Raw genomic sequence first — 17528 nt, 5'->3', positions numbered from 1 at the left:
GTTGTCTTCCACAGGGCCCGGTCAATAGAAATGTTTCTTAAGCTTTAATTTTGTTTATGTCCTTTTTGTTTTAAAGATTTTCATTGGATTCTAGTTCTACGTGAGTTATTGCTTTCGGTTTCGTAACATAATTCCCTAATTCTTTAAAAATAAAAAAAAAAAATTAAAAGGCAATCTTTTGGATGGAAGTTATGATCTTCTAGATTTTTTTTCATTTTTTTTTCTTTTCTTAATGTATAGTACTTATTGATCGTTTGATTGTCTCTTAATTAGTAGCTATCTAGAATTAGTATTAAAACACTTTCAATTAATAGAATACCGAAACAATCGGGCCGATAATTCATGGTTTCGTTTAGGAATATAATTATTTATTTCTTTTTGTTGAAAAGTAATTGCTTATTTGGTTGTATAGAAACGTTGACGAAGTTAATAACAAAATCCATTATTTCCGGCGATGGAATACTACAAACTTTTTTAAAAAAAAGAAATATATCATCGTCTATGATATGAACTCACTATAAAACTATCTAGAAAGAATATTAACAATAATACAAAAAATTCCAGTTCACATTTTTTTAATAATTAAAAAGTATATATCTATCTCTATTATGTATATTAGTAGATCCTCATTTAATTATTCTTACTGATTCAAAACTATCTAGAAAACATTTACTGGAATACCACTAGTAAAGTACCTGCGCAAGGCAAATATTATTTCTACATTAAAAAAAAAAATTTCTTTGTTTTTTACCAAAAGTCTTGTTAATATATAACATATACAAATTTTTCTTTTATATTCAGATGGATATATTTGTAGGATATTCAAAAAAACCTTAATAAAATACACATATATATATATATATATATATGTGTGCTGAACTGTTTTCTTACGAAACTGAGGAACACATTTTACTTATATGGTCTATTTCAAAATCACTTGCTAATTGTGTGTTTCATTAGATTAGAAAATCTCAAAAAAAAAAAAATAGTAGACTAATCCCGTGGAAGAAAAGATGTCAAGGGCGTTCTCGAACAGAAGCTAAAGATAACTCATCCATATTTTTATGGCCACCAAGTCAACAACCAAAGAATTGTTTGTTCAACATTCTGAACACAAAAAAATAGATCCAAAAGAAAAAAACATAGAACCAGTGGTCCACTACAAACAAATCTCCTTGTATATCACAATACCATCTGTCTTCATTCCCTCCTCTGTCTTTTGGAAGGTTTTAGTGGGAACAAACCCAATTCACGAGGAGGAGATGCAGATTGATCAGCAATAGGGTCCTGCGAAGACTTCAAAAGAACGACATTATTACACATAACAAGAATAAAGTAAAAACAAAGGGACCTAAGGATTATTAGACAGACTAACTCTCACCTGCTGTGGGTGGTCTCTAATCACACCAACCGAGGCAGATGGTATTGAGGAAGTTAAACTCTGCAACTGCCAACCTGAACCCTGCAAGCCAGTCTGCGAAGCTAGTTGGTATGAACTAGATACAGTCTGCAAAAAGAAACGTGACTTGAGAAACAAAGGGAACTTATGGATCATTCTGCCTAACAGTAAAGATCTTCCAAATCATGAGTAAGTCTTACTGGACGGAATCCCGAAGTGGAAGGAAAGCTTGGGCGGTTTTGACTCAAACCAAAACCCAAAGTAGACTGCAGAAACGAAAGGGAATCTAAGATGTGTTTATGGATCAGAGAAGAATCGAAACAATTAGAATTATTAGACAGACTAACTCTCACCTGCTGTGGGTGGTCTCTAATCACACCAACCGAGGTAGACGCCATTGAGGAAGTTGAACTCTGCAACTGCGAACCTGAAGCCTGCAAGCCAGTCTGCAAAAAGAAACGTGACTTGAGAAACAAAGGGAACTTATGGATCATTCTGCCTAACAGTAAAGATCTTCCAAATCATGAGTAAGTCTTACTGGACGGAATCCCGAAGTGGAAGGAAAGCTTAGGCGGTTTTGACTCAAACCAAAACCCAAAGTAGACTGCAGAAACGAAAGGGAATCTAAGATCTGTTTATGGATCAGAGAAGAATCGAAACAATTAGGATTATTAGACAGACTAACTCTCACCTGCTGTGTTTGGTCTTCAACCACACGAACTCCCGAGGTAGACGCCATTGAGGAAGTTGAACACTGCGAAAAGAGTCAAAATATTATTTTATATTTAGCTGTCAAAATATTATTTTATATTTAGCTACAGAAGATAACTTCACAAACTACACAATATTCATTTTACCAGCTGGTGACTAGTAGAGAAAGGTGGGACGTTATCAAGTATTTCAGATAAGGCTGACTGGGGTAGGTACTGTGATGTCTGCAAAACTGAACCAGATGCAGTCTGTGCAGTCTGCGAAAAGAATGAAAAGAATGAAAGCTACAGAAAGGGTGTGACATTTCTGAATCAGATTTTAAGAGATTGGTGAGAGGAATACTACCGCTAGGAGGGGGAGTTGCTGAGTCGGTGCAGCTACGGTGAGTTGCTGAGTCGGTGCAGCAGAACAATACTGTGTTTGTACAAAATTAGTGAGTTAAAAAGGTAAAACATGTAAAACGGGATTTCAGGTAAAACGGGATTTCAGAAAATACTTACAATGTGTCCTGAGAAGGGGACAACAGCCAGATGGTCTTTTCTGACAACACACTCCTGAGCCTGACCCACAAAACAGTTCTGACAAAAGTATAACCCACCACCATTAAAACAACGAACAAGGGCTGGCTTCACTGAACAGAGATCACACACAGGACTATGCATATGTGTCCTGATGTGATCTCCAAAGTGTTGGAATGTTGGAACACAGATTCTCGGTTGGCCACAGTCCCAACAATAAACCAAAGCTCTTGTGTTTCCACATGATTCACAGTTCATCGCCATATCTGAAAAACCAAGAAAAAATGGAAATACAAACCTATTAAAAGAGAGATGTGTTTTGTTTGGCTTTCACAAACTACCAAAGACTCTAGATTCCAAAAGAAACATCAACCAAAAAGGTTTAAATTCCAAAAGAAACTTCACTGTTCTTAAACTAAAGATTTAGAATGGACACAAAACGTAAAGAGAGGAGTGAGCGTATAAGAAAACAGACTACAATCCAAATTGAAGCAAAAGAACCTACCTTTGTAGCAAATCTACAGAGAAAGACGGTTAAAAACAGACTCAAAACTAAGAGAGATGTGTTTATTTGGCTTTCACAAACTACCAAAGCCTCTACATTCCAAAAGAAACATCAACCTTTAAGGATTTAGAATGGACACAAAACGTAAAGAGAGGAGTGAGCGTATAAGAAAACAGACTACAATCCAAATTGAAGCAAAAGCAAATCTACAGAGGAAAATGGTTACAATCCAAAGAAGACGAGCACGAACAAAAACATACTCACGAACAATTTGAACAAGCAAGAACGCAGAAAAAGAAGAAGAGACAGAGAAGTTTACAGAGAGTTTATGATAAACGATAAAAGAGTCAAGCATAAGAACGAGCAAGAAAGCTCGTGATTCAACCAGAACAGACTCACGACGAAGAGTAAAGAAAAAGACGCGAGGAAGAAGAAGTTACAAGAATTTACCGAAGGAGGTGATCACTATGGAGCGATTTTGGTTTGAGCTGAGCTGCCGAACTAACGATGCAAAAGGAGAACGAGTCAAGCATAAGAACGAGCAAGCATAAGAACGAGCAAGAAAGCTCGTGATTCAACCAGAACAGACTCACGACGAAGAGTAAAGAAGAAGACGCGAGGAAGAAGAAGAAGAAAAAGAAGAAGTTACAAGAATTACCGAAGGAGGTGATCACTATGGAGCGATTTTGGTTTGAGCTGAGCTGCCGAACTAACAATGCAAAAGGAGAGCGAAGTGAGGTCGTAGAGAAGATAAAAAAAAGGGGGAAAAAAAAAAGTAGTTACAGACTATATATATAAGTAGTACCTCATACGGGTCAAGAAGACCCATTTCAAAGACCCGTGCCCGATGACCCGTTTCGTCGTTAACCCGTTTTTAGACCGTGACCGTGCCCAATGACCCGTTTCGTATGCTCGCCTCTTCAAAATTGAGGCCGCAAGCTCAATTTAGTAAATAAAACAGACACAATAGTCAAATTAACGCCATTTGAGATATGTTTACCTGCTGATTCCTGATCCGGCATGATTTTTTATTGTAATCCATCATCAAATCGATGAGAGGTGACCTTCGGAGAAGCAGAGGCTTTGAGAGGCGGCGCCGGATGGAGAAAAACCAACCAGGGCAGGGTTTTAGAAATAGATATGGCTGCGAAATGAATACGAGGCGTAGGCACTAGGCAGTGAAGATTCTCGATGGTGAGCTTGAGGCTGGACCGACGCTGCGGTCTGAGACGAACCCTAAATCGCCAAAACAATGACGAAACAATTGTCTAAATTCTAACATTTATAAAAACAAACTAAATGTTTTCGATGGTATTTGAGCCTAAGGCCACGAAGCCCATATTGAAGGCATAATTCGGCCTCGTTCATTATTTACTTTTTACCTTTCTTCCATATCCTCTTAGATTATTTTCATACATATTAATAAATTGACCATGTGAAATTGACAATCATAACAAATTATTAACTTGTTCAATTTTTTTTTTTCATCAAAACATTTTAATTGTAATTTAAAACAAGATTTTATTATTAACTCTAATACTAAATATGTATAATATACAAATTGTGGAAATAATCATTTTGAATTACTAATACTATAATGTGTCGTATCTTATTATATAAAGTTCGACGTCAAAATTACTAATTAATAAAATTATTACTAAAATATTTACTTTCTATTCTTTTAAATTTAATTTTATTTTTAAAAATCTAAACCCGCACATCGGGCGGATCCTAATCTGGTCTTTTATAAATTAAAAGATACGACAAGTAATAAACGAAATCTTCATCTTATTAAAGGGGAGAAAAATAAAAGTTCTGATGAAAAAAGGCTCAAAACTAACATAGACCAATCGTTTGTGTCAATGTTTCATATATCAAAATATCAAATACTAATTTATAGTTTGTTTGACAATTTTCTCTTTGTTCAAAAAAAATATATATAGTTTTGACAACTTTCTCATAAATAAATGTGATTTTGAACTTTTAAAAATAATGTATTTTCAAACAATAAGAATCTGAACTTTGTAAAATAACGTATTGTTTAATATAAATATGTAACTTAATAAAAGATAACATAACCTATTCTTTTATAGATGTCTTCAATCAGTTGGTAAAACATATCTACAAAATACAAATATATATTGACGACAAAAAAAAAAAAGGAAAAGTCCAAATAATATAAATATATCCATATCAAAACAGAAGTAAATATACTCCACACAAAGAAAAGAAAAAAAAAACGTTGGCTGGCTTCCTTCTCTCATTCTGCTGAAGGTTCTTCTCCTATGCTTTATTTATGTTATTAGTATTTGTTGAATAATCTTCTTTTTTTGTTGTTGGTAAAGGGTTATAATTGTTGTGATAATTTTATCCTCCAATCATGTATTAACTTCACTCTGTTGTAGACTTTGAGATGATTCATTTGCACTATGCTCGGCTTGTTCCTCCAATCATGTATTAACTTCACTCTGTTGTAGACTTTGAAATGATTCATTTGCACTATGCTCGACTTGTTCCTCCAATCATGTATCAACTTCACTCTGTTGTATGATGAAAGGTTTTCATAAGATAGTATATCACAATTGCCATACCCTCACATTATGTATATCCTATTTCTTACTCACCGTTGTGTATTCTTCTGGGGTTGTATGAAATGCATCACGGCTGTGCACTTTTAGGATATAGCCCTTCTAGTCTCAAACCTTTCAGCTTGAAACCAATTTTAATCGAACATTGTGTCTTCTTGTAGGCTGAGAGTTGAAGACTCTTGGAAGCTACCAAGCCCAAATTAACCAAAGACTTGTCTGATCTGTCAGAGAGTTGCTATCTTCACTTGGCACTTCTAAAGATGCTTTGAATAATCTTCTAAACAAAAGAAAAAAACTTTTTGTCTTTGTAAACGACTTACCTTATCACTCTCGAGATCTCTTATGCAAGCTACGAGCAAGACTTACATTTGTGTTACTAAACATTCGGCTTCATTTATTACAATGAATTGGTTTAGTAGTTTTGTTTCATTCTAAGAAGAGGTTGTATGAGAAATGCATCACGGGTGTGCGCTTCTACCTTTTAATCTCAAACCCTTTCAGCATAAAACCAAATTTTATACAGAAACTTATACCATACCAATTGAAATCTATTCACATCCTAAACAACGATATGACCCCTACTCGTGTATCAATTAACCAGTTGCTAAAATATCCAGACACTGAAAGAAATTGCAAAAGAGACTATAACTCTATGAGTCAGGGGAAACCCCCTCATTCTATCAACCAGTACGACTGGAGCTCTCTCTATCCCGCGATTTTATTCTTTTTTCTTCATTGATCCCGGATTAAAAAGATTCCTTGGTCAGCAGCTTGATCATGGCTTCATTTGATGGTTTGGATGGGATGGATGAGATGGATGGGATGGGCGAGGGAGGATCGAATTTGCCAGGTCTTCGTTGACCTTCACCGGAAGAGGTGGCATCTGCTTCATAACCTCTGGCATGTCATTCAAGCTGCAACCCAAACAGCAAAGCAAGCAAAGATTTTGAGTTAATACATTATCATAGCTCCAGAACTTTGTTGGAAAAGAATGGCATTTCCCAAAGTGAGTCAAAGACATAGAAATGATCAATAGATGGATGAACAAATGTATTACTCGTTCAAGATTGTGAGGATATTGTCACGAACTTTGCTCAAGAGATTGACATTCTCATGTAGCTGCAATAGGAAAGAATCTTGGATTAAATACACAGTTGAATTTAACTAGCAGCAAACTTAAGCTGATCTAGTCCAAGGATTGCTCAAAAGCCAACAAAACAACAAGGCACAGAAACAAATCAGGTCCAAACTCCCCAGCCAACTATACAAAAAACTTACAAGCTGAAAAGTGAAAGTTGAATTCACCTGGAAAGCTGAGAAATTTGATGAAACTTGATTGAACAATTGAGCATTTTGCTCGAGAAGATCTCCACTCAAACCACCAATAGCTGCAATAACGCCAAGACAGTTATGCTCCTATTCAATCTAGAAGATTTAGCCTTCACAAGTAAAAGAAAAAACAATCCTAGATTCTTAAACAAACCTTTATACGAAATACCATCATCAGCATCTACAGGCAACATAGGCGGAGCATACGAAGGACCATTAGGATGAACATTCAAATGAGATGAGGACTTGGCTGAAGAATCTGTAGTTTTTTCCTGCTTAACAGATAGTGAAAGACAATCAATTTGTAGACTTATAAGCTAGTTACGCAACTTTCACTCGTCCAAAATCACAAGTAAATAACTAAAAGTTCAAGCTAGTTACGCATTTAGAACTCAGTCATTCCCACATACTTTCTTATCTTTTTTCCTCGACGAATGGTCGTCTTTCCTGCGCTTTCCATTTTCCTTTTTCTGTAATCCATCAAGCAATCACATGAAGGTAAAATAAACCATCTTACGGATCAAATAAAGCCAACAGGCGAAAGAAGAGTAATCAAGAGAGAAGAGAAAAACTCACAGTCATCCATCTACAGCGCAGCGCAACATCTCGGACAGTCTTATCTTTCATTTTCATCGCAATCTTTGCATATCGAAAAACTGACGGCTCTGTGGCGTACCTATATAAGACAGATTAAACTATTAAAAAGAGTGATAGGATTTAACAAACAAAGCTCATACAAGATTAACTAGCAACCAATCATTACCGATAAGTAGACAACTCATCCTCCAATTAAAATCCTAAGTACTAGTATCTCTCATAGCTCTTAACACTAATGTGCTTATCATAAATATGATAGGATACAAAAACACCAGCTAGTCATTTACTAGTATTTGTATTTATTACCATACTCAAAAGTTATAGCTAAGCTAATCAAAACACAAAACTCTCAATTAGCTAAGATACAATCATATTAACAAAAGAACCCACAAAAACTTATATGCCGGATTCAAAATTCGAGGAACCATGTTCACAAGATAATCTCAGGATTCAAATCTAAAACACAAAGAGAGAGATAAAGAGGAAAAGGAGATTACTTGAGGAGCAAATCTTCCAATAAAGATTGTTCTTCATGAGTCCAATCGGTAGAGATCCCTGAATTATGCCTCAACGCCCCAATCGTCTGTGAATTATTATCAGCCGCCGCGCCTGTATTGGCACCATTATCGACAGAATTTACAGCACCGCCATTCGTCGCCGCCGCTGAAGAAGTCGATACCTTCTGCGTCGCCGACGAACCTTCCTGATTGTTCCCCGACGGGTTTGCGCTCGCCGCCATCTAAAAATTACCCAAATCTTTCGAGCTACAAAATCCCGCTTGCGCCGGAAAAAAGTGTCAAATTTTTTTAAGGCAATTCAGATATGACAACGCCGGTGACAGGGAGAGAGAGAGAGAGAGAGAGAGAGAGAGAGAGGAGAGAGATTAAACCGGCCGCCGACTGAGCTTCTTTCTTTCTTCTCTTCTTCTTCCCCTCGAAATATGGAATCTTTTTTTGCTTATAAAATTTTTAATAATTCGTTTTTCATCTTTATCCTTTTTTTGGATTTTTTATTTTCTATATTGAGTTTCAAATTATGTCAATTTTGGTTATTATGAGGCTTTTTTGGGTAAAGATAATAACTACAGGGGCTGAAACACAATAACCTAAAAGAAGAAAGTAATCCGTTTTGTTTTCTTCTCTCTTTTCGAGGTCCCTCTTCCTTTGTCTTCTTCCCCTTCCCCCACCACCTCTGTATCTCTCCCTCTCTCTCTCTCTCTCTCTCTCTCTCTCCGCGCTTGAGGTTGGCGTCGGAGTAGATTTCCAAGATCTCTCTCTCTCTCTATTCGTCTCTTGGCTATGGCATCTCAGTCGACAGGTTCGTTCAATTCAAAATCGTTTTTTGTGGGTTGAGATTTTTTTAGGGTCTCGATTTATTGAATTATCCTATTGCAATTATTGGTCGGTTCGGTGAGTTTGCTTTGGAATGATGTGAAATTGATTAACTTCGACCTAGAATTGGTTCAATTAGGGGTTTATTCAATCCATGAGATAAGTTTTTGGATCTCGTCTATTCAAAACCTTTTAAGGATTGTTCTGTAACCTGTTTCTCTAACTTTTCAGCTGAGCAACTTCTGTTTCGATTTCGTATTCCCATACCTTCTTCAATCATTGTTTTGAATTGTGATATTGTTTACCTTGGATTGTCTGATTGATGATGGATGATAAGTTTTTTTTTTTTTTTTTTTTTTTTNCTCTTTGGATTGCTCTTAGTTTTCGTTGGCCTTATCTTTTATTGATTCAGTTAGATTTTTTCATTTTTTTGATTGCAAGTTGATGCCTTTTCTTATTCGGCATCGTAGTTCTACTCGTTGTTTCACACAACGTTGCATTGATATTGCTAATACTGTTTCTTATCCTATTTACAATTGCTTCATCGAGTCTCTTTAGTGTTTTTACCTGTGCTTATTGCTTCAGAATGTTATCTATTATCTAATCATTATAACTTCAATTTTTTTCGGTGCAGGTGGCAGTCCTCCTAAACCTTGGGAACAAGAAGGAAATACATCTGGTCCTAATCCTTTCAGGCCTCCTTCGAATACTAGCACGGCTGGTTCAGTTGAGGCTTCTGGGACAGCTAATCCTGGTGAAGTTGTTTCATCCATAAACAGGACTAATACATCTCCTAATATGAATGCACTCAGTAGGCCTGTACCGACTAGACCTTGGGAGCAGCAGAATTACGGGACCACCATGGGAGGTATGATTCAAAGTTATCTTTTTTTTTTTTTGGTTGTTGAGATTACATAGAGCTTAGTTCTCTTATTGTATGAATTGCAGGTTATGGTTCAAATCTAGGTGTGAACTCTGGGTATGGTTCAGCATTAGGTGGGTATGGTTCATCATATGGTGGTGGAATGTATGGAGGTAGTAGCATGTATAGAGGAGGTTACGGTGGCGGTGGTGGTCTATATGGAAGTTCGGGCGGCATGTATGGTGGAGGTGGGATGTATGGTGGCACGATGGGTGGTTATGGTATGGGTATGGGAACGGGAATGGGGATGGGGATGGGGATGGGAATGAGTCCTTATGGTGGTCAAGATCCAAATGACCCTTATAATCAACCTCCATCTCCACCAGGCTTCTGGATTTCATTTCTTCGTGTGGTATTGTTCAGCATTTTTACTTATTTTGTATAAGAAAATCAAAGAAGTTGATAAGTCAGTTCTGTATAACATAAAGTGTTCATGTTTTGATTGATGACAGATGCAAGGTGCTGTGAATTTCTTTGGCCGTGTAGCGATGCTTATAGATCAAAACACGCAGGCCTTTCACATGTTCATGTCTGCGCTTCTTCAGGTTCCGTCCTTTTTTCTTCTACCAACTTTACTTATACTGATTTCTTGAATGATTTGATTATTGTTCACATGTTAACACCATTCAAATATTTTTCCACAGCTGTTTGATCGTGGTGGTATGTTATATGGAGAATTAGCAAGATTTGTATTGCGTATGCTTGGGGTGAGAACAAAGCCTAGAAAGATGCAGCAGCCACCACAAGGGCCCAACGGACTCCCTTTACCCCACCAGCCAAATAGAAACCAGAACTACATCGAGGGGCCTAAAGCTGCTGCACCAGCACCAGGTGGTGGCGGTGGTTGGGACAATGTATGGGGAAACTGAATGACACCCAAATCCTTCAGCATTGCTTTATATACACCATGAAAACCCAGTTGGTTACTGATAGAAGACAAGTCGTGCAGCAGCCTGCAACGCAGATTGGGATATATGAAAGCCAGATGTTTGTTTACAAATCGAGTCTCTTCTTCTCTTCTCTCCATCTCTCTACTCAGTTTTCTGGTTGTGTGATAAACAAACCGCTGATAGATGTAGAACTCAATAAAATGGAAAGTGAAGTTTAAGTGTATTTTAATTAAAGACCTTTCTATTGATATATTTATATATATTCGATTCTCTTCTTTAACTGGATTCGAAGCAACACTGTTGATTAGATTGTCCCTAGAGTCTCTGTTTGTCTCTACTTATCGCTCTTTCTTCGACAAACTAAGATGAAGTTTATTTTCTCTTTCTGTCTGAGGGAGTCACAGCTAGGCGTTCACACAGTGAGGTCCCATGGAATGATACACTATTGGTAGATTTGTTAAGAATCCAATATTGATACACTTTTTAGTTTTTACTAGTGAAAAGAAACGGAAGTAAGGAAGAAACACTAGGAATCAGCAGAGCACATGAAAGAGTTCTTAAAACTCGTTGTTGTGTTGTAGCTTCAGTGTTCATTGTGTCATGTTCTTTACACTTACAAATCAGAATGTGTATAAAATGATGTCTTAATGACTGTCACGGGAGCCATGGATCTGTCTTCAGCAGCATTCGGATCGTAACCTCAAATGAGAATGAATCCCACATAAGATACATGTAAAATATACATTTTGATAACTTATTAACAAATTGAAGCCTATTCTAGAATAGATCCGTTCTTGCAGTTTATGTAATTTAGTCTATTTAATTTTGGATTTTTATCGATTTTGTTTCACTTAATAAATGAAAAACTAGCCCATGATGGTTACTTATATATACCGGGAATCATCTAGATAATTTATAAGAAATTGGACACGTGGCTCTCTAATATTGGTGAATCATCTAGAATATACGATCACGCGCAAACATAATAACCGACTTTATTAATAAACCGTCTTTTCTTATTGTTGATTCATCTGCACCGTCGATTGGTTACCTAAAACAATTACTAGCCGTAGGATCTCTCCGAATTCCTTAACCGGCTCGGTTTTGGGTTTTGCTCCCCCCTCTATATATATATGAAAAATGTGATTGAAGATTGTTCATCGCTTCTGTATCCTTTTCTGTTTCTGTTTTTTTCTTTGCATGTCGATGATTCCTTATTGCTTTCTTTGATTATGTTTCTATTCTTTTTATCATCTCTTTAGGGTTTTGCTCGATTTTTTCAACATCTGATATATCTTCGTTGATCTCTAATGATCAACCCTTGTTGTTGATCTTTTTGCATCGATAATGCGACTGATGGATCCATCGAGGTACGTTGTTATTATCTACGCATATATCTATATCTTTTTATTATTGTGTATGAATCTTTCTGGTCTTTTGCTTACATGTCTCGTAGAATTCGATTACTGCTTTGTGTTTGGTCTGTATGAAGTCTTCTTCTAACTCTGTATTCTGTTTTTTGATATTCTTGTATAGATTTTACATAAGCATCAATTCTCGTTGATCCATTCATCGACCCTCGCCGATTCTTATCATCAACCCTCGTAATTGATCTGAACCACCAACCCTCGTTGATCCAATCATCAACCCTCGTTGATACGCTCGTTGATCAACAAGCAGAAGTCTGTATATCTTCTAATGAAAGAAGGAATGATCTTGTAGATGTCTGTGTTATTTTCATGCAAGTTTTGTTCGTTTTCTTTATATGACTATCTTTAAAATCTCATTATCTAACCGATGATATTCTTGTTATGGTTTGGCTTGTCTTGCTCTGATCCGGGAGTGGCATTGATCTTTAGCGTATATATATTTGGGATGGATTGTTGAGTTTTCAGGCCTGTCCATCGAGGTATTTCTATTATTTTCTATACCTAGTGTTTCTCAATCTTCTGGTTAGATATCATGTAAAATTTGGATAACAGTCTTCTGACTCATTCTGTTTTGTATTCTGTCTTGTAGGTATTACGTATTAATATAGAGGTGCAGCCGCGCAATGACAATAAAAACACATATGATCGATTCTTGTTGGTCTTATTATCAACTCTCGTTGATCTTATTATCTCCTGATAATGCTCCAATCAACTCTCGTTGATCTCATATATCATCTCTCGATGATGCTCCAATCAACTCTAGTTGATCTCATATATCATCTCTTGATGATCCTCCAATCAACTCTAGTTGATCTGATCATAGCATCTCTCGATAATGCTCCTATCAACCATCGTTGATCTTGTTATCATCTCTCGATGATATTCCTATCAACTATCGTTGAATTTTGTTATCATCTCTCGATGATCTTCCTATCAACCCTCGTTGGTTTTACGATCAACTCGTGATAATGTTCATACCAACTCTCGTTGGTCTTACGATCAACTCTCTCGTTGGTCTTTTGATCATCTATCGATGATCTTCCAACCAACTCTCGTTGGTCTTTTTATCATCTATCGATGATCTTCCAACCAAATCTCGTTGGTCTTACGATCAACTCTCTCGTTGGTCCGTTTATCATCTATCGATGATCTTCCAACCAACTCTTGTTGGTTTTATGATCAACTCTCTCATTGGTCTTACGATCAACTCTCTCGTTGGTCTTTTTATCATCTATCGATGATCTTCCAACCAACTCCAGTTGGTCTTATGATCAACTCTCTCGTTGGTTTTATGATCAACCCTCGTTGGTCTTTTTATCATCTCTCGATGATCTTCCTATCAAACCATCTTGATCTTTGTTATCATCTCTTGATAATGCTCTTATCAACCATCGTTGATCTTTGTTATCATCTCTTGATAATGCTCCTATCAACCATCGCTGATCTTGTTATCATCTTTTGATAATGCTCTTATCAACTCCCGTTGATCTTGTTATCGTCTCTTGATAATGCTCCTATCAACCATTGTTGATCTTGTTATCATCTCTTGATAATGCTCCTATCAACTCTCGTTGATCTTATGATCAGCTCTCGTTGATCTTGTTATCATCTCTTGATAATGCTCCTATCAACCATCGTTGATCTTGTTATCATCTCTTGATAATGCTCCTATCAACTCTCGTTGATCTTGTTATCATCTCTTGATAATGCTCCTATCAACTCTTTTTGATGTTATGATCAGCTCTCGTTGGTCTTATGATCAACTCTCTCGTTGGTATTGTTATCATCTCTTGGTAATGCTCCTATCAACTCTCGTTGATGTTATGATCAGCTCTCGTTGGTCTTTTATCATCTCTCGATGGTCTTCCAATCAACTCTCCTTGACAAAGAAAGGAATAGAACACTTTCAGAGGTTTATGTTTGGTCTTTCAAACTGACCCCAGAAACAGATGTACAAGAGAGAGTAAGCAGGGGATGTATCTGAAGAACAAGAAAACAGTGTAGACTTGTTTTGGCCTAGATTTTGGAAAATAATGATTCGTGTATAGAAAAAACCCTGGGGAGCAGCTTATGAACAATGGAGGAACGTTAAGGGGAGGATTGCAAGAGTAGGATACGTGTTGCCAAGAATTAGTTCGGACTTTTATGTTGCAAAGGCTTAGCAGCAAAGTTTGTGAAAGTGGGAGATATGTAATTTTTTTTGTATTCTTGTGGGTGATGAGTACTCAATGATCATCAATATACAAAAAGCTATTTTCTCACTCGTTTATTTACAGCAAAACAAATACCAACTTATCCACACCCAAAAGTGTTTGATTCACATCACACCCAAATTCAAACGGTTTTTAAAAGAGGATTCTCTCAAAATTTCAAAAGGTAAAAAAAGTGCAAATATACATTACTAAACTAGCTAGAGAAGCGGCTTCTCAGAAGCCTCCTCCTGAAGTTTCTGGTAGTTGGATTGGTAAGTACGAAGGAGAAGACCAACACAGACACCTAGTCCAATCCCAACACCAACCCCTACACCTGCATTAAACCATGTTTACTTCGTAATCCTCTTTGTAATTCGCATACTCTGTTGCCTACAGACAAAAGGAATGATACTTACTATACAAAGAGTGATAATCTTATAAATGGTCCATCCCCAAAGAATCACAACATTACAACAAAGCAAATATTGGGGGATTGTGCAAGAGGCATAAGTAAAGAATTCTAAGGACCATCCATTATGACTTCATGGACACATTATAAATTTGACAACTAAGTGAAGTATTTGTTGATGACCAAAAAAAGAAAGGATGTATATAGTATTTGTAATGTATATTTTCAGAGTTGTTTACTAGCTTGCTTTAGCAGCATTCGGATCCGTTCTTGCAGTTTTCCTCTGAGTAAGACCAACGCATATATACTGTTGGGTAATGGATGCTTCATTCTTGTGCATATAGTCTCCAGTCTGCTCCTATGGCCATCATTTCCTCTGCCCTTATTGTTATATCGGCTCTATGTAACCTGAACATCTCAACTGCTGTAGGGGTCAGCCTCGCATTCCCGCTCATGTAGAGAATCTGGAGGTTCGTGCAACCACCTCGTAGAGCAAGCAACCCTTGGTCACATAAGTTCCTACAACGGTTCACATGGAGTTTTTTCAAGTTACGGCACCACTTTCCTACGGCTTCCCATCCCAAAACCTTAACTTCATGACAGAGAGCCAAGTTCCACTCTTGGAGCACTGGACAACCTTTTGCTATAGCTTCGATGGATTCATCACCAACCGTTCTGCACATCCTTAGGTTCAAGATTCTAAGTTTTGATGCAATCCCAGATCCAATAGGTACCAACCCATCTTTGTGGATGTAGCAACTTACACCTGAAAGGTTAAGAAACTCAATCCCACCTCCGCTAATGATCCCAGTTATACCCTTAGGCTCAAGCTGACAAGACTCAGCATCCACATAGCCTAGAGTTGGAGAACAGCCGTTGAAGCCAACACCGGTTATGCTCTTGCAGTTTGAGATCTTCACTGACTTAAGCTGCAAGCATGCTTGTGACAATGCCTTAATCCCAAAATCAGATACTAGAGGGCAATACGAGAGATTAACGCACATTAGAGGCAAGGAAGCCCTGGCTAAAGTTTCTAACCCAATGTCACTGATATTGCAGCGGTAGAGACTAACCACTCTTAGATTGGGACAAAAGCTAGCAACTGTAAAGATCGCATCATCAGAAATACCAAAGCAACAATCTAAGTAAAGACTATGCAGTCTTGCACCGGGAAACCTAAGAGAGGCGAGGCTTGAATCATTCAGTAACGTGCAACCAGAAAGCGAAAGATGCTCCAACCACTGGAAACGAGTGAGAAGCCTGTGGAGATGATAGGAATTCACATCAGGATTCGGCTGAGACAGACTTGCAGGGTTCAGTACTGTGAAGGAACACTGAAACTGTAAAGAGCGACGGCTTATGTTTTGGATGTTGAGCCAGCGATGACAAGTCAAACCGAATGAATCATGATCAGCAACATTATCAAGTCGTTGGAAAATAAAGGAAAGACAATCATCTGGAAGGTGGGTAATGGAGGTCTCAGTATCATCAAACTCAGACACAACCTCCATCTATCACTTCAACTCCAGTATAAATGAAAAAACAAAATCTTATCTTTTGAAACTAAAACCTCCTCCAAGTCTATAACTATACCTCCTTCCACATAGTTACTTTGATACAGAACAGAAACCTAAGCGAAGATTGCCTAAATCAAGTCGGAAAAGCTTCAATTTTGATCTAAATGAAGTAATCCAGAGAACCCTTAACCTCAATTTAAACCAGATTATAGCTCTTTGTCCGAAACCAAGTTCCAAAATGGATTGGCGCCTACTGGGTAATATAAGAAAATCAAGAATTCCGCATCACCAGATAAGATCAGGGAAACGAAGACATTGCAAGCTTAGATTCCAACCAAATCAATCTCCATGAGAAACCCAACATGCCGTAAGAAGAGACTCAAATTAAAAAATTAAAAAAGCAAAACTTTGAGACTCAAAATTTCTGGATTTGGATTGGATTGATAAGAAACGGATTACGAATATGAAAACCCAAGGAGAAGCAGAGAGCTGAAGCAATTTTTTTTTTTTTTTTAATTCCGTCCATAGATATTATAATGCACGTGTTATGACACCGTGCTGTGACGATAGCGTAAAACGTATCGTGGCCGTTGATTCACGTCACAAGTGACAAGAGAGGTGGTCAGAAATTGGCTAATGGTTTTTAGTACTTTTAGCTCACTGATCTTGCAGCCATGGTGACGATTCATTCCCTTTCTTAGCCAGCCTTGACTTCAGCTGGACCGATAGACGGAATGCATCCTTTTTTAAAATTATTAATAATCAGAATCATTTGCTCATTAGTAGTATTACTAATTAGCAGTTAAGCACCACTACAACCCAAATACAACTTGGATTATATACCCATGTAAGCTTCGCATGTGATACAGTACCAATCAATACTATATTTGATTAGTCAATGTTTGAATCCAACCAAAAAAAATTTGAATGTTAGTGAACTCCGGCAGATGATTGATGATTTGATGGTGGTTACATATCCAACGGTAGATTTTTTTTTTTTTTTTTCTGATGAAAAAAAAATACTCATGTGGATTAGATATACTCGGCTGTGAAGAAGCCAGCTACAAAATTACTATTAGGATGATATATGTTCCCGCTGATTTGACATATGCTATGAGTGAGAGGAGTTGCTTTTGTCCGGATTCCAACACCTGGTCATAATTTTCACTGCACCTAGGAATAATATTTGT

General features: G+C 37.2%; 4 protein-coding genes and 1 long non-coding RNA gene across 19 annotated transcripts in view; 2 read left to right on the top strand and 3 right to left on the bottom strand.

The window, feature by feature from the left end:
- LOC104736152 (nuclear pore complex protein Nup98-Nup96-like) overlaps positions 1 to 4407 on the bottom strand; it is a 19588-nt gene extending 15181 nt beyond the window's left edge. For 4 of the 14 annotated variants that reach the window (XR_759657.2, XM_010456474.2, XM_010456403.2 and 1 more), the window contains exons 1-12: positions 4134 to 4405; positions 3939 to 4051; positions 3792 to 3842; positions 3584 to 3634; positions 2611 to 2894; positions 2456 to 2524; positions 2257 to 2367; positions 2091 to 2153; positions 1938 to 2003; positions 1753 to 1845; positions 1600 to 1665; positions 1382 to 1507 (exon numbers count right to left, since the gene is read on the bottom strand). Coding sequence is in view for 13 of the 14 variants with exons in the window: in XM_010456474.2 (XP_010454776.1) it covers positions 1382 to 1507; positions 1600 to 1665; positions 1753 to 1845; positions 1938 to 2003; positions 2091 to 2153; positions 2257 to 2367; positions 2456 to 2524; positions 2611 to 2892 (876 nt within the window). In the remaining variant the exon portion in view is untranslated. Of the gene's footprint in view, positions 1 to 1381; positions 1508 to 1599; positions 1666 to 1752; positions 1846 to 1937; positions 2004 to 2090; positions 2154 to 2256; positions 2368 to 2455; positions 2525 to 2610; positions 2895 to 3583; positions 3635 to 3791; positions 3843 to 3938; positions 4052 to 4133 lie in introns of those variants that run through there. The other 10 variants (XM_010456618.2, XM_010456760.2, XM_010456544.2 and 7 more) reach the window with 7 other exon arrangements.
- Positions 1 to 8613, bottom strand: part of LOC104735904 — an 18170-nt gene extending 9557 nt beyond the window's left edge. The window contains exons 1-7 of one of the 2 annotated variants that reach the window (XM_019244978.1): positions 8145 to 8613; positions 7627 to 7726; positions 7461 to 7520; positions 7205 to 7322; positions 7027 to 7109; positions 6779 to 6840; positions 6617 to 6635 (exon numbers count right to left, since the gene is read on the bottom strand). In XM_019244978.1, the coding sequence (XP_019100523.1) occupies positions 6617 to 6635; positions 6779 to 6840; positions 7027 to 7109; positions 7205 to 7322; positions 7461 to 7520; positions 7627 to 7726; positions 8145 to 8386 (684 nt within the window). In that variant the 5' untranslated portion in view covers positions 8387 to 8613. Of the gene's footprint in view, positions 1 to 6216; positions 6636 to 6778; positions 6841 to 7026; positions 7110 to 7204; positions 7323 to 7460; positions 7521 to 7626; positions 7727 to 8144 lie in introns of those variants that run through there. The other variant, XM_010455821.2, reaches the window with a different exon arrangement.
- Positions 5353 to 6143, top strand: LOC104735994. The gene is made up of 2 exons (XR_759514.2): positions 5353 to 5407; positions 5883 to 6143. It is a non-coding gene; the product is annotated as an uncharacterized LOC104735994 (long non-coding RNA).
- On the top strand, positions 8826 to 11050 carry LOC104735818 (peroxisomal membrane protein 13). Its single transcript, XM_010455707.2, has 5 exons — positions 8826 to 8964; positions 9613 to 9846; positions 9927 to 10252; positions 10353 to 10445; positions 10545 to 11050. The coding sequence occupies exons 1-5, from the start codon at positions 8946 to 8948 to the stop codon at positions 10767 to 10769; spliced, it is 897 nt and encodes a 298-aa protein (XP_010454009.1). The 5' UTR covers positions 8826 to 8945; the 3' UTR covers positions 10770 to 11050.
- Positions 14468 to 17077, bottom strand: LOC104735658 (F-box/LRR-repeat protein 12). The gene has a single exon (XM_019244961.1). The coding sequence runs from the start codon at positions 16330 to 16332 to the stop codon at positions 15148 to 15150; it is 1185 nt and encodes a 394-aa protein (XP_019100506.1). The 5' UTR covers positions 16333 to 17077; the 3' UTR covers positions 14468 to 15147.

This window comes from Camelina sativa, chromosome 1 (assembly GCF_000633955.1).
Source record: "Camelina sativa cultivar DH55 chromosome 1, Cs, whole genome shotgun sequence".
Taxonomy (NCBI): domain Eukaryota; kingdom Viridiplantae; phylum Streptophyta; class Magnoliopsida; order Brassicales; family Brassicaceae; genus Camelina; species Camelina sativa.
This window is presented reverse-complemented; position numbering and strand designations above follow the sequence as displayed.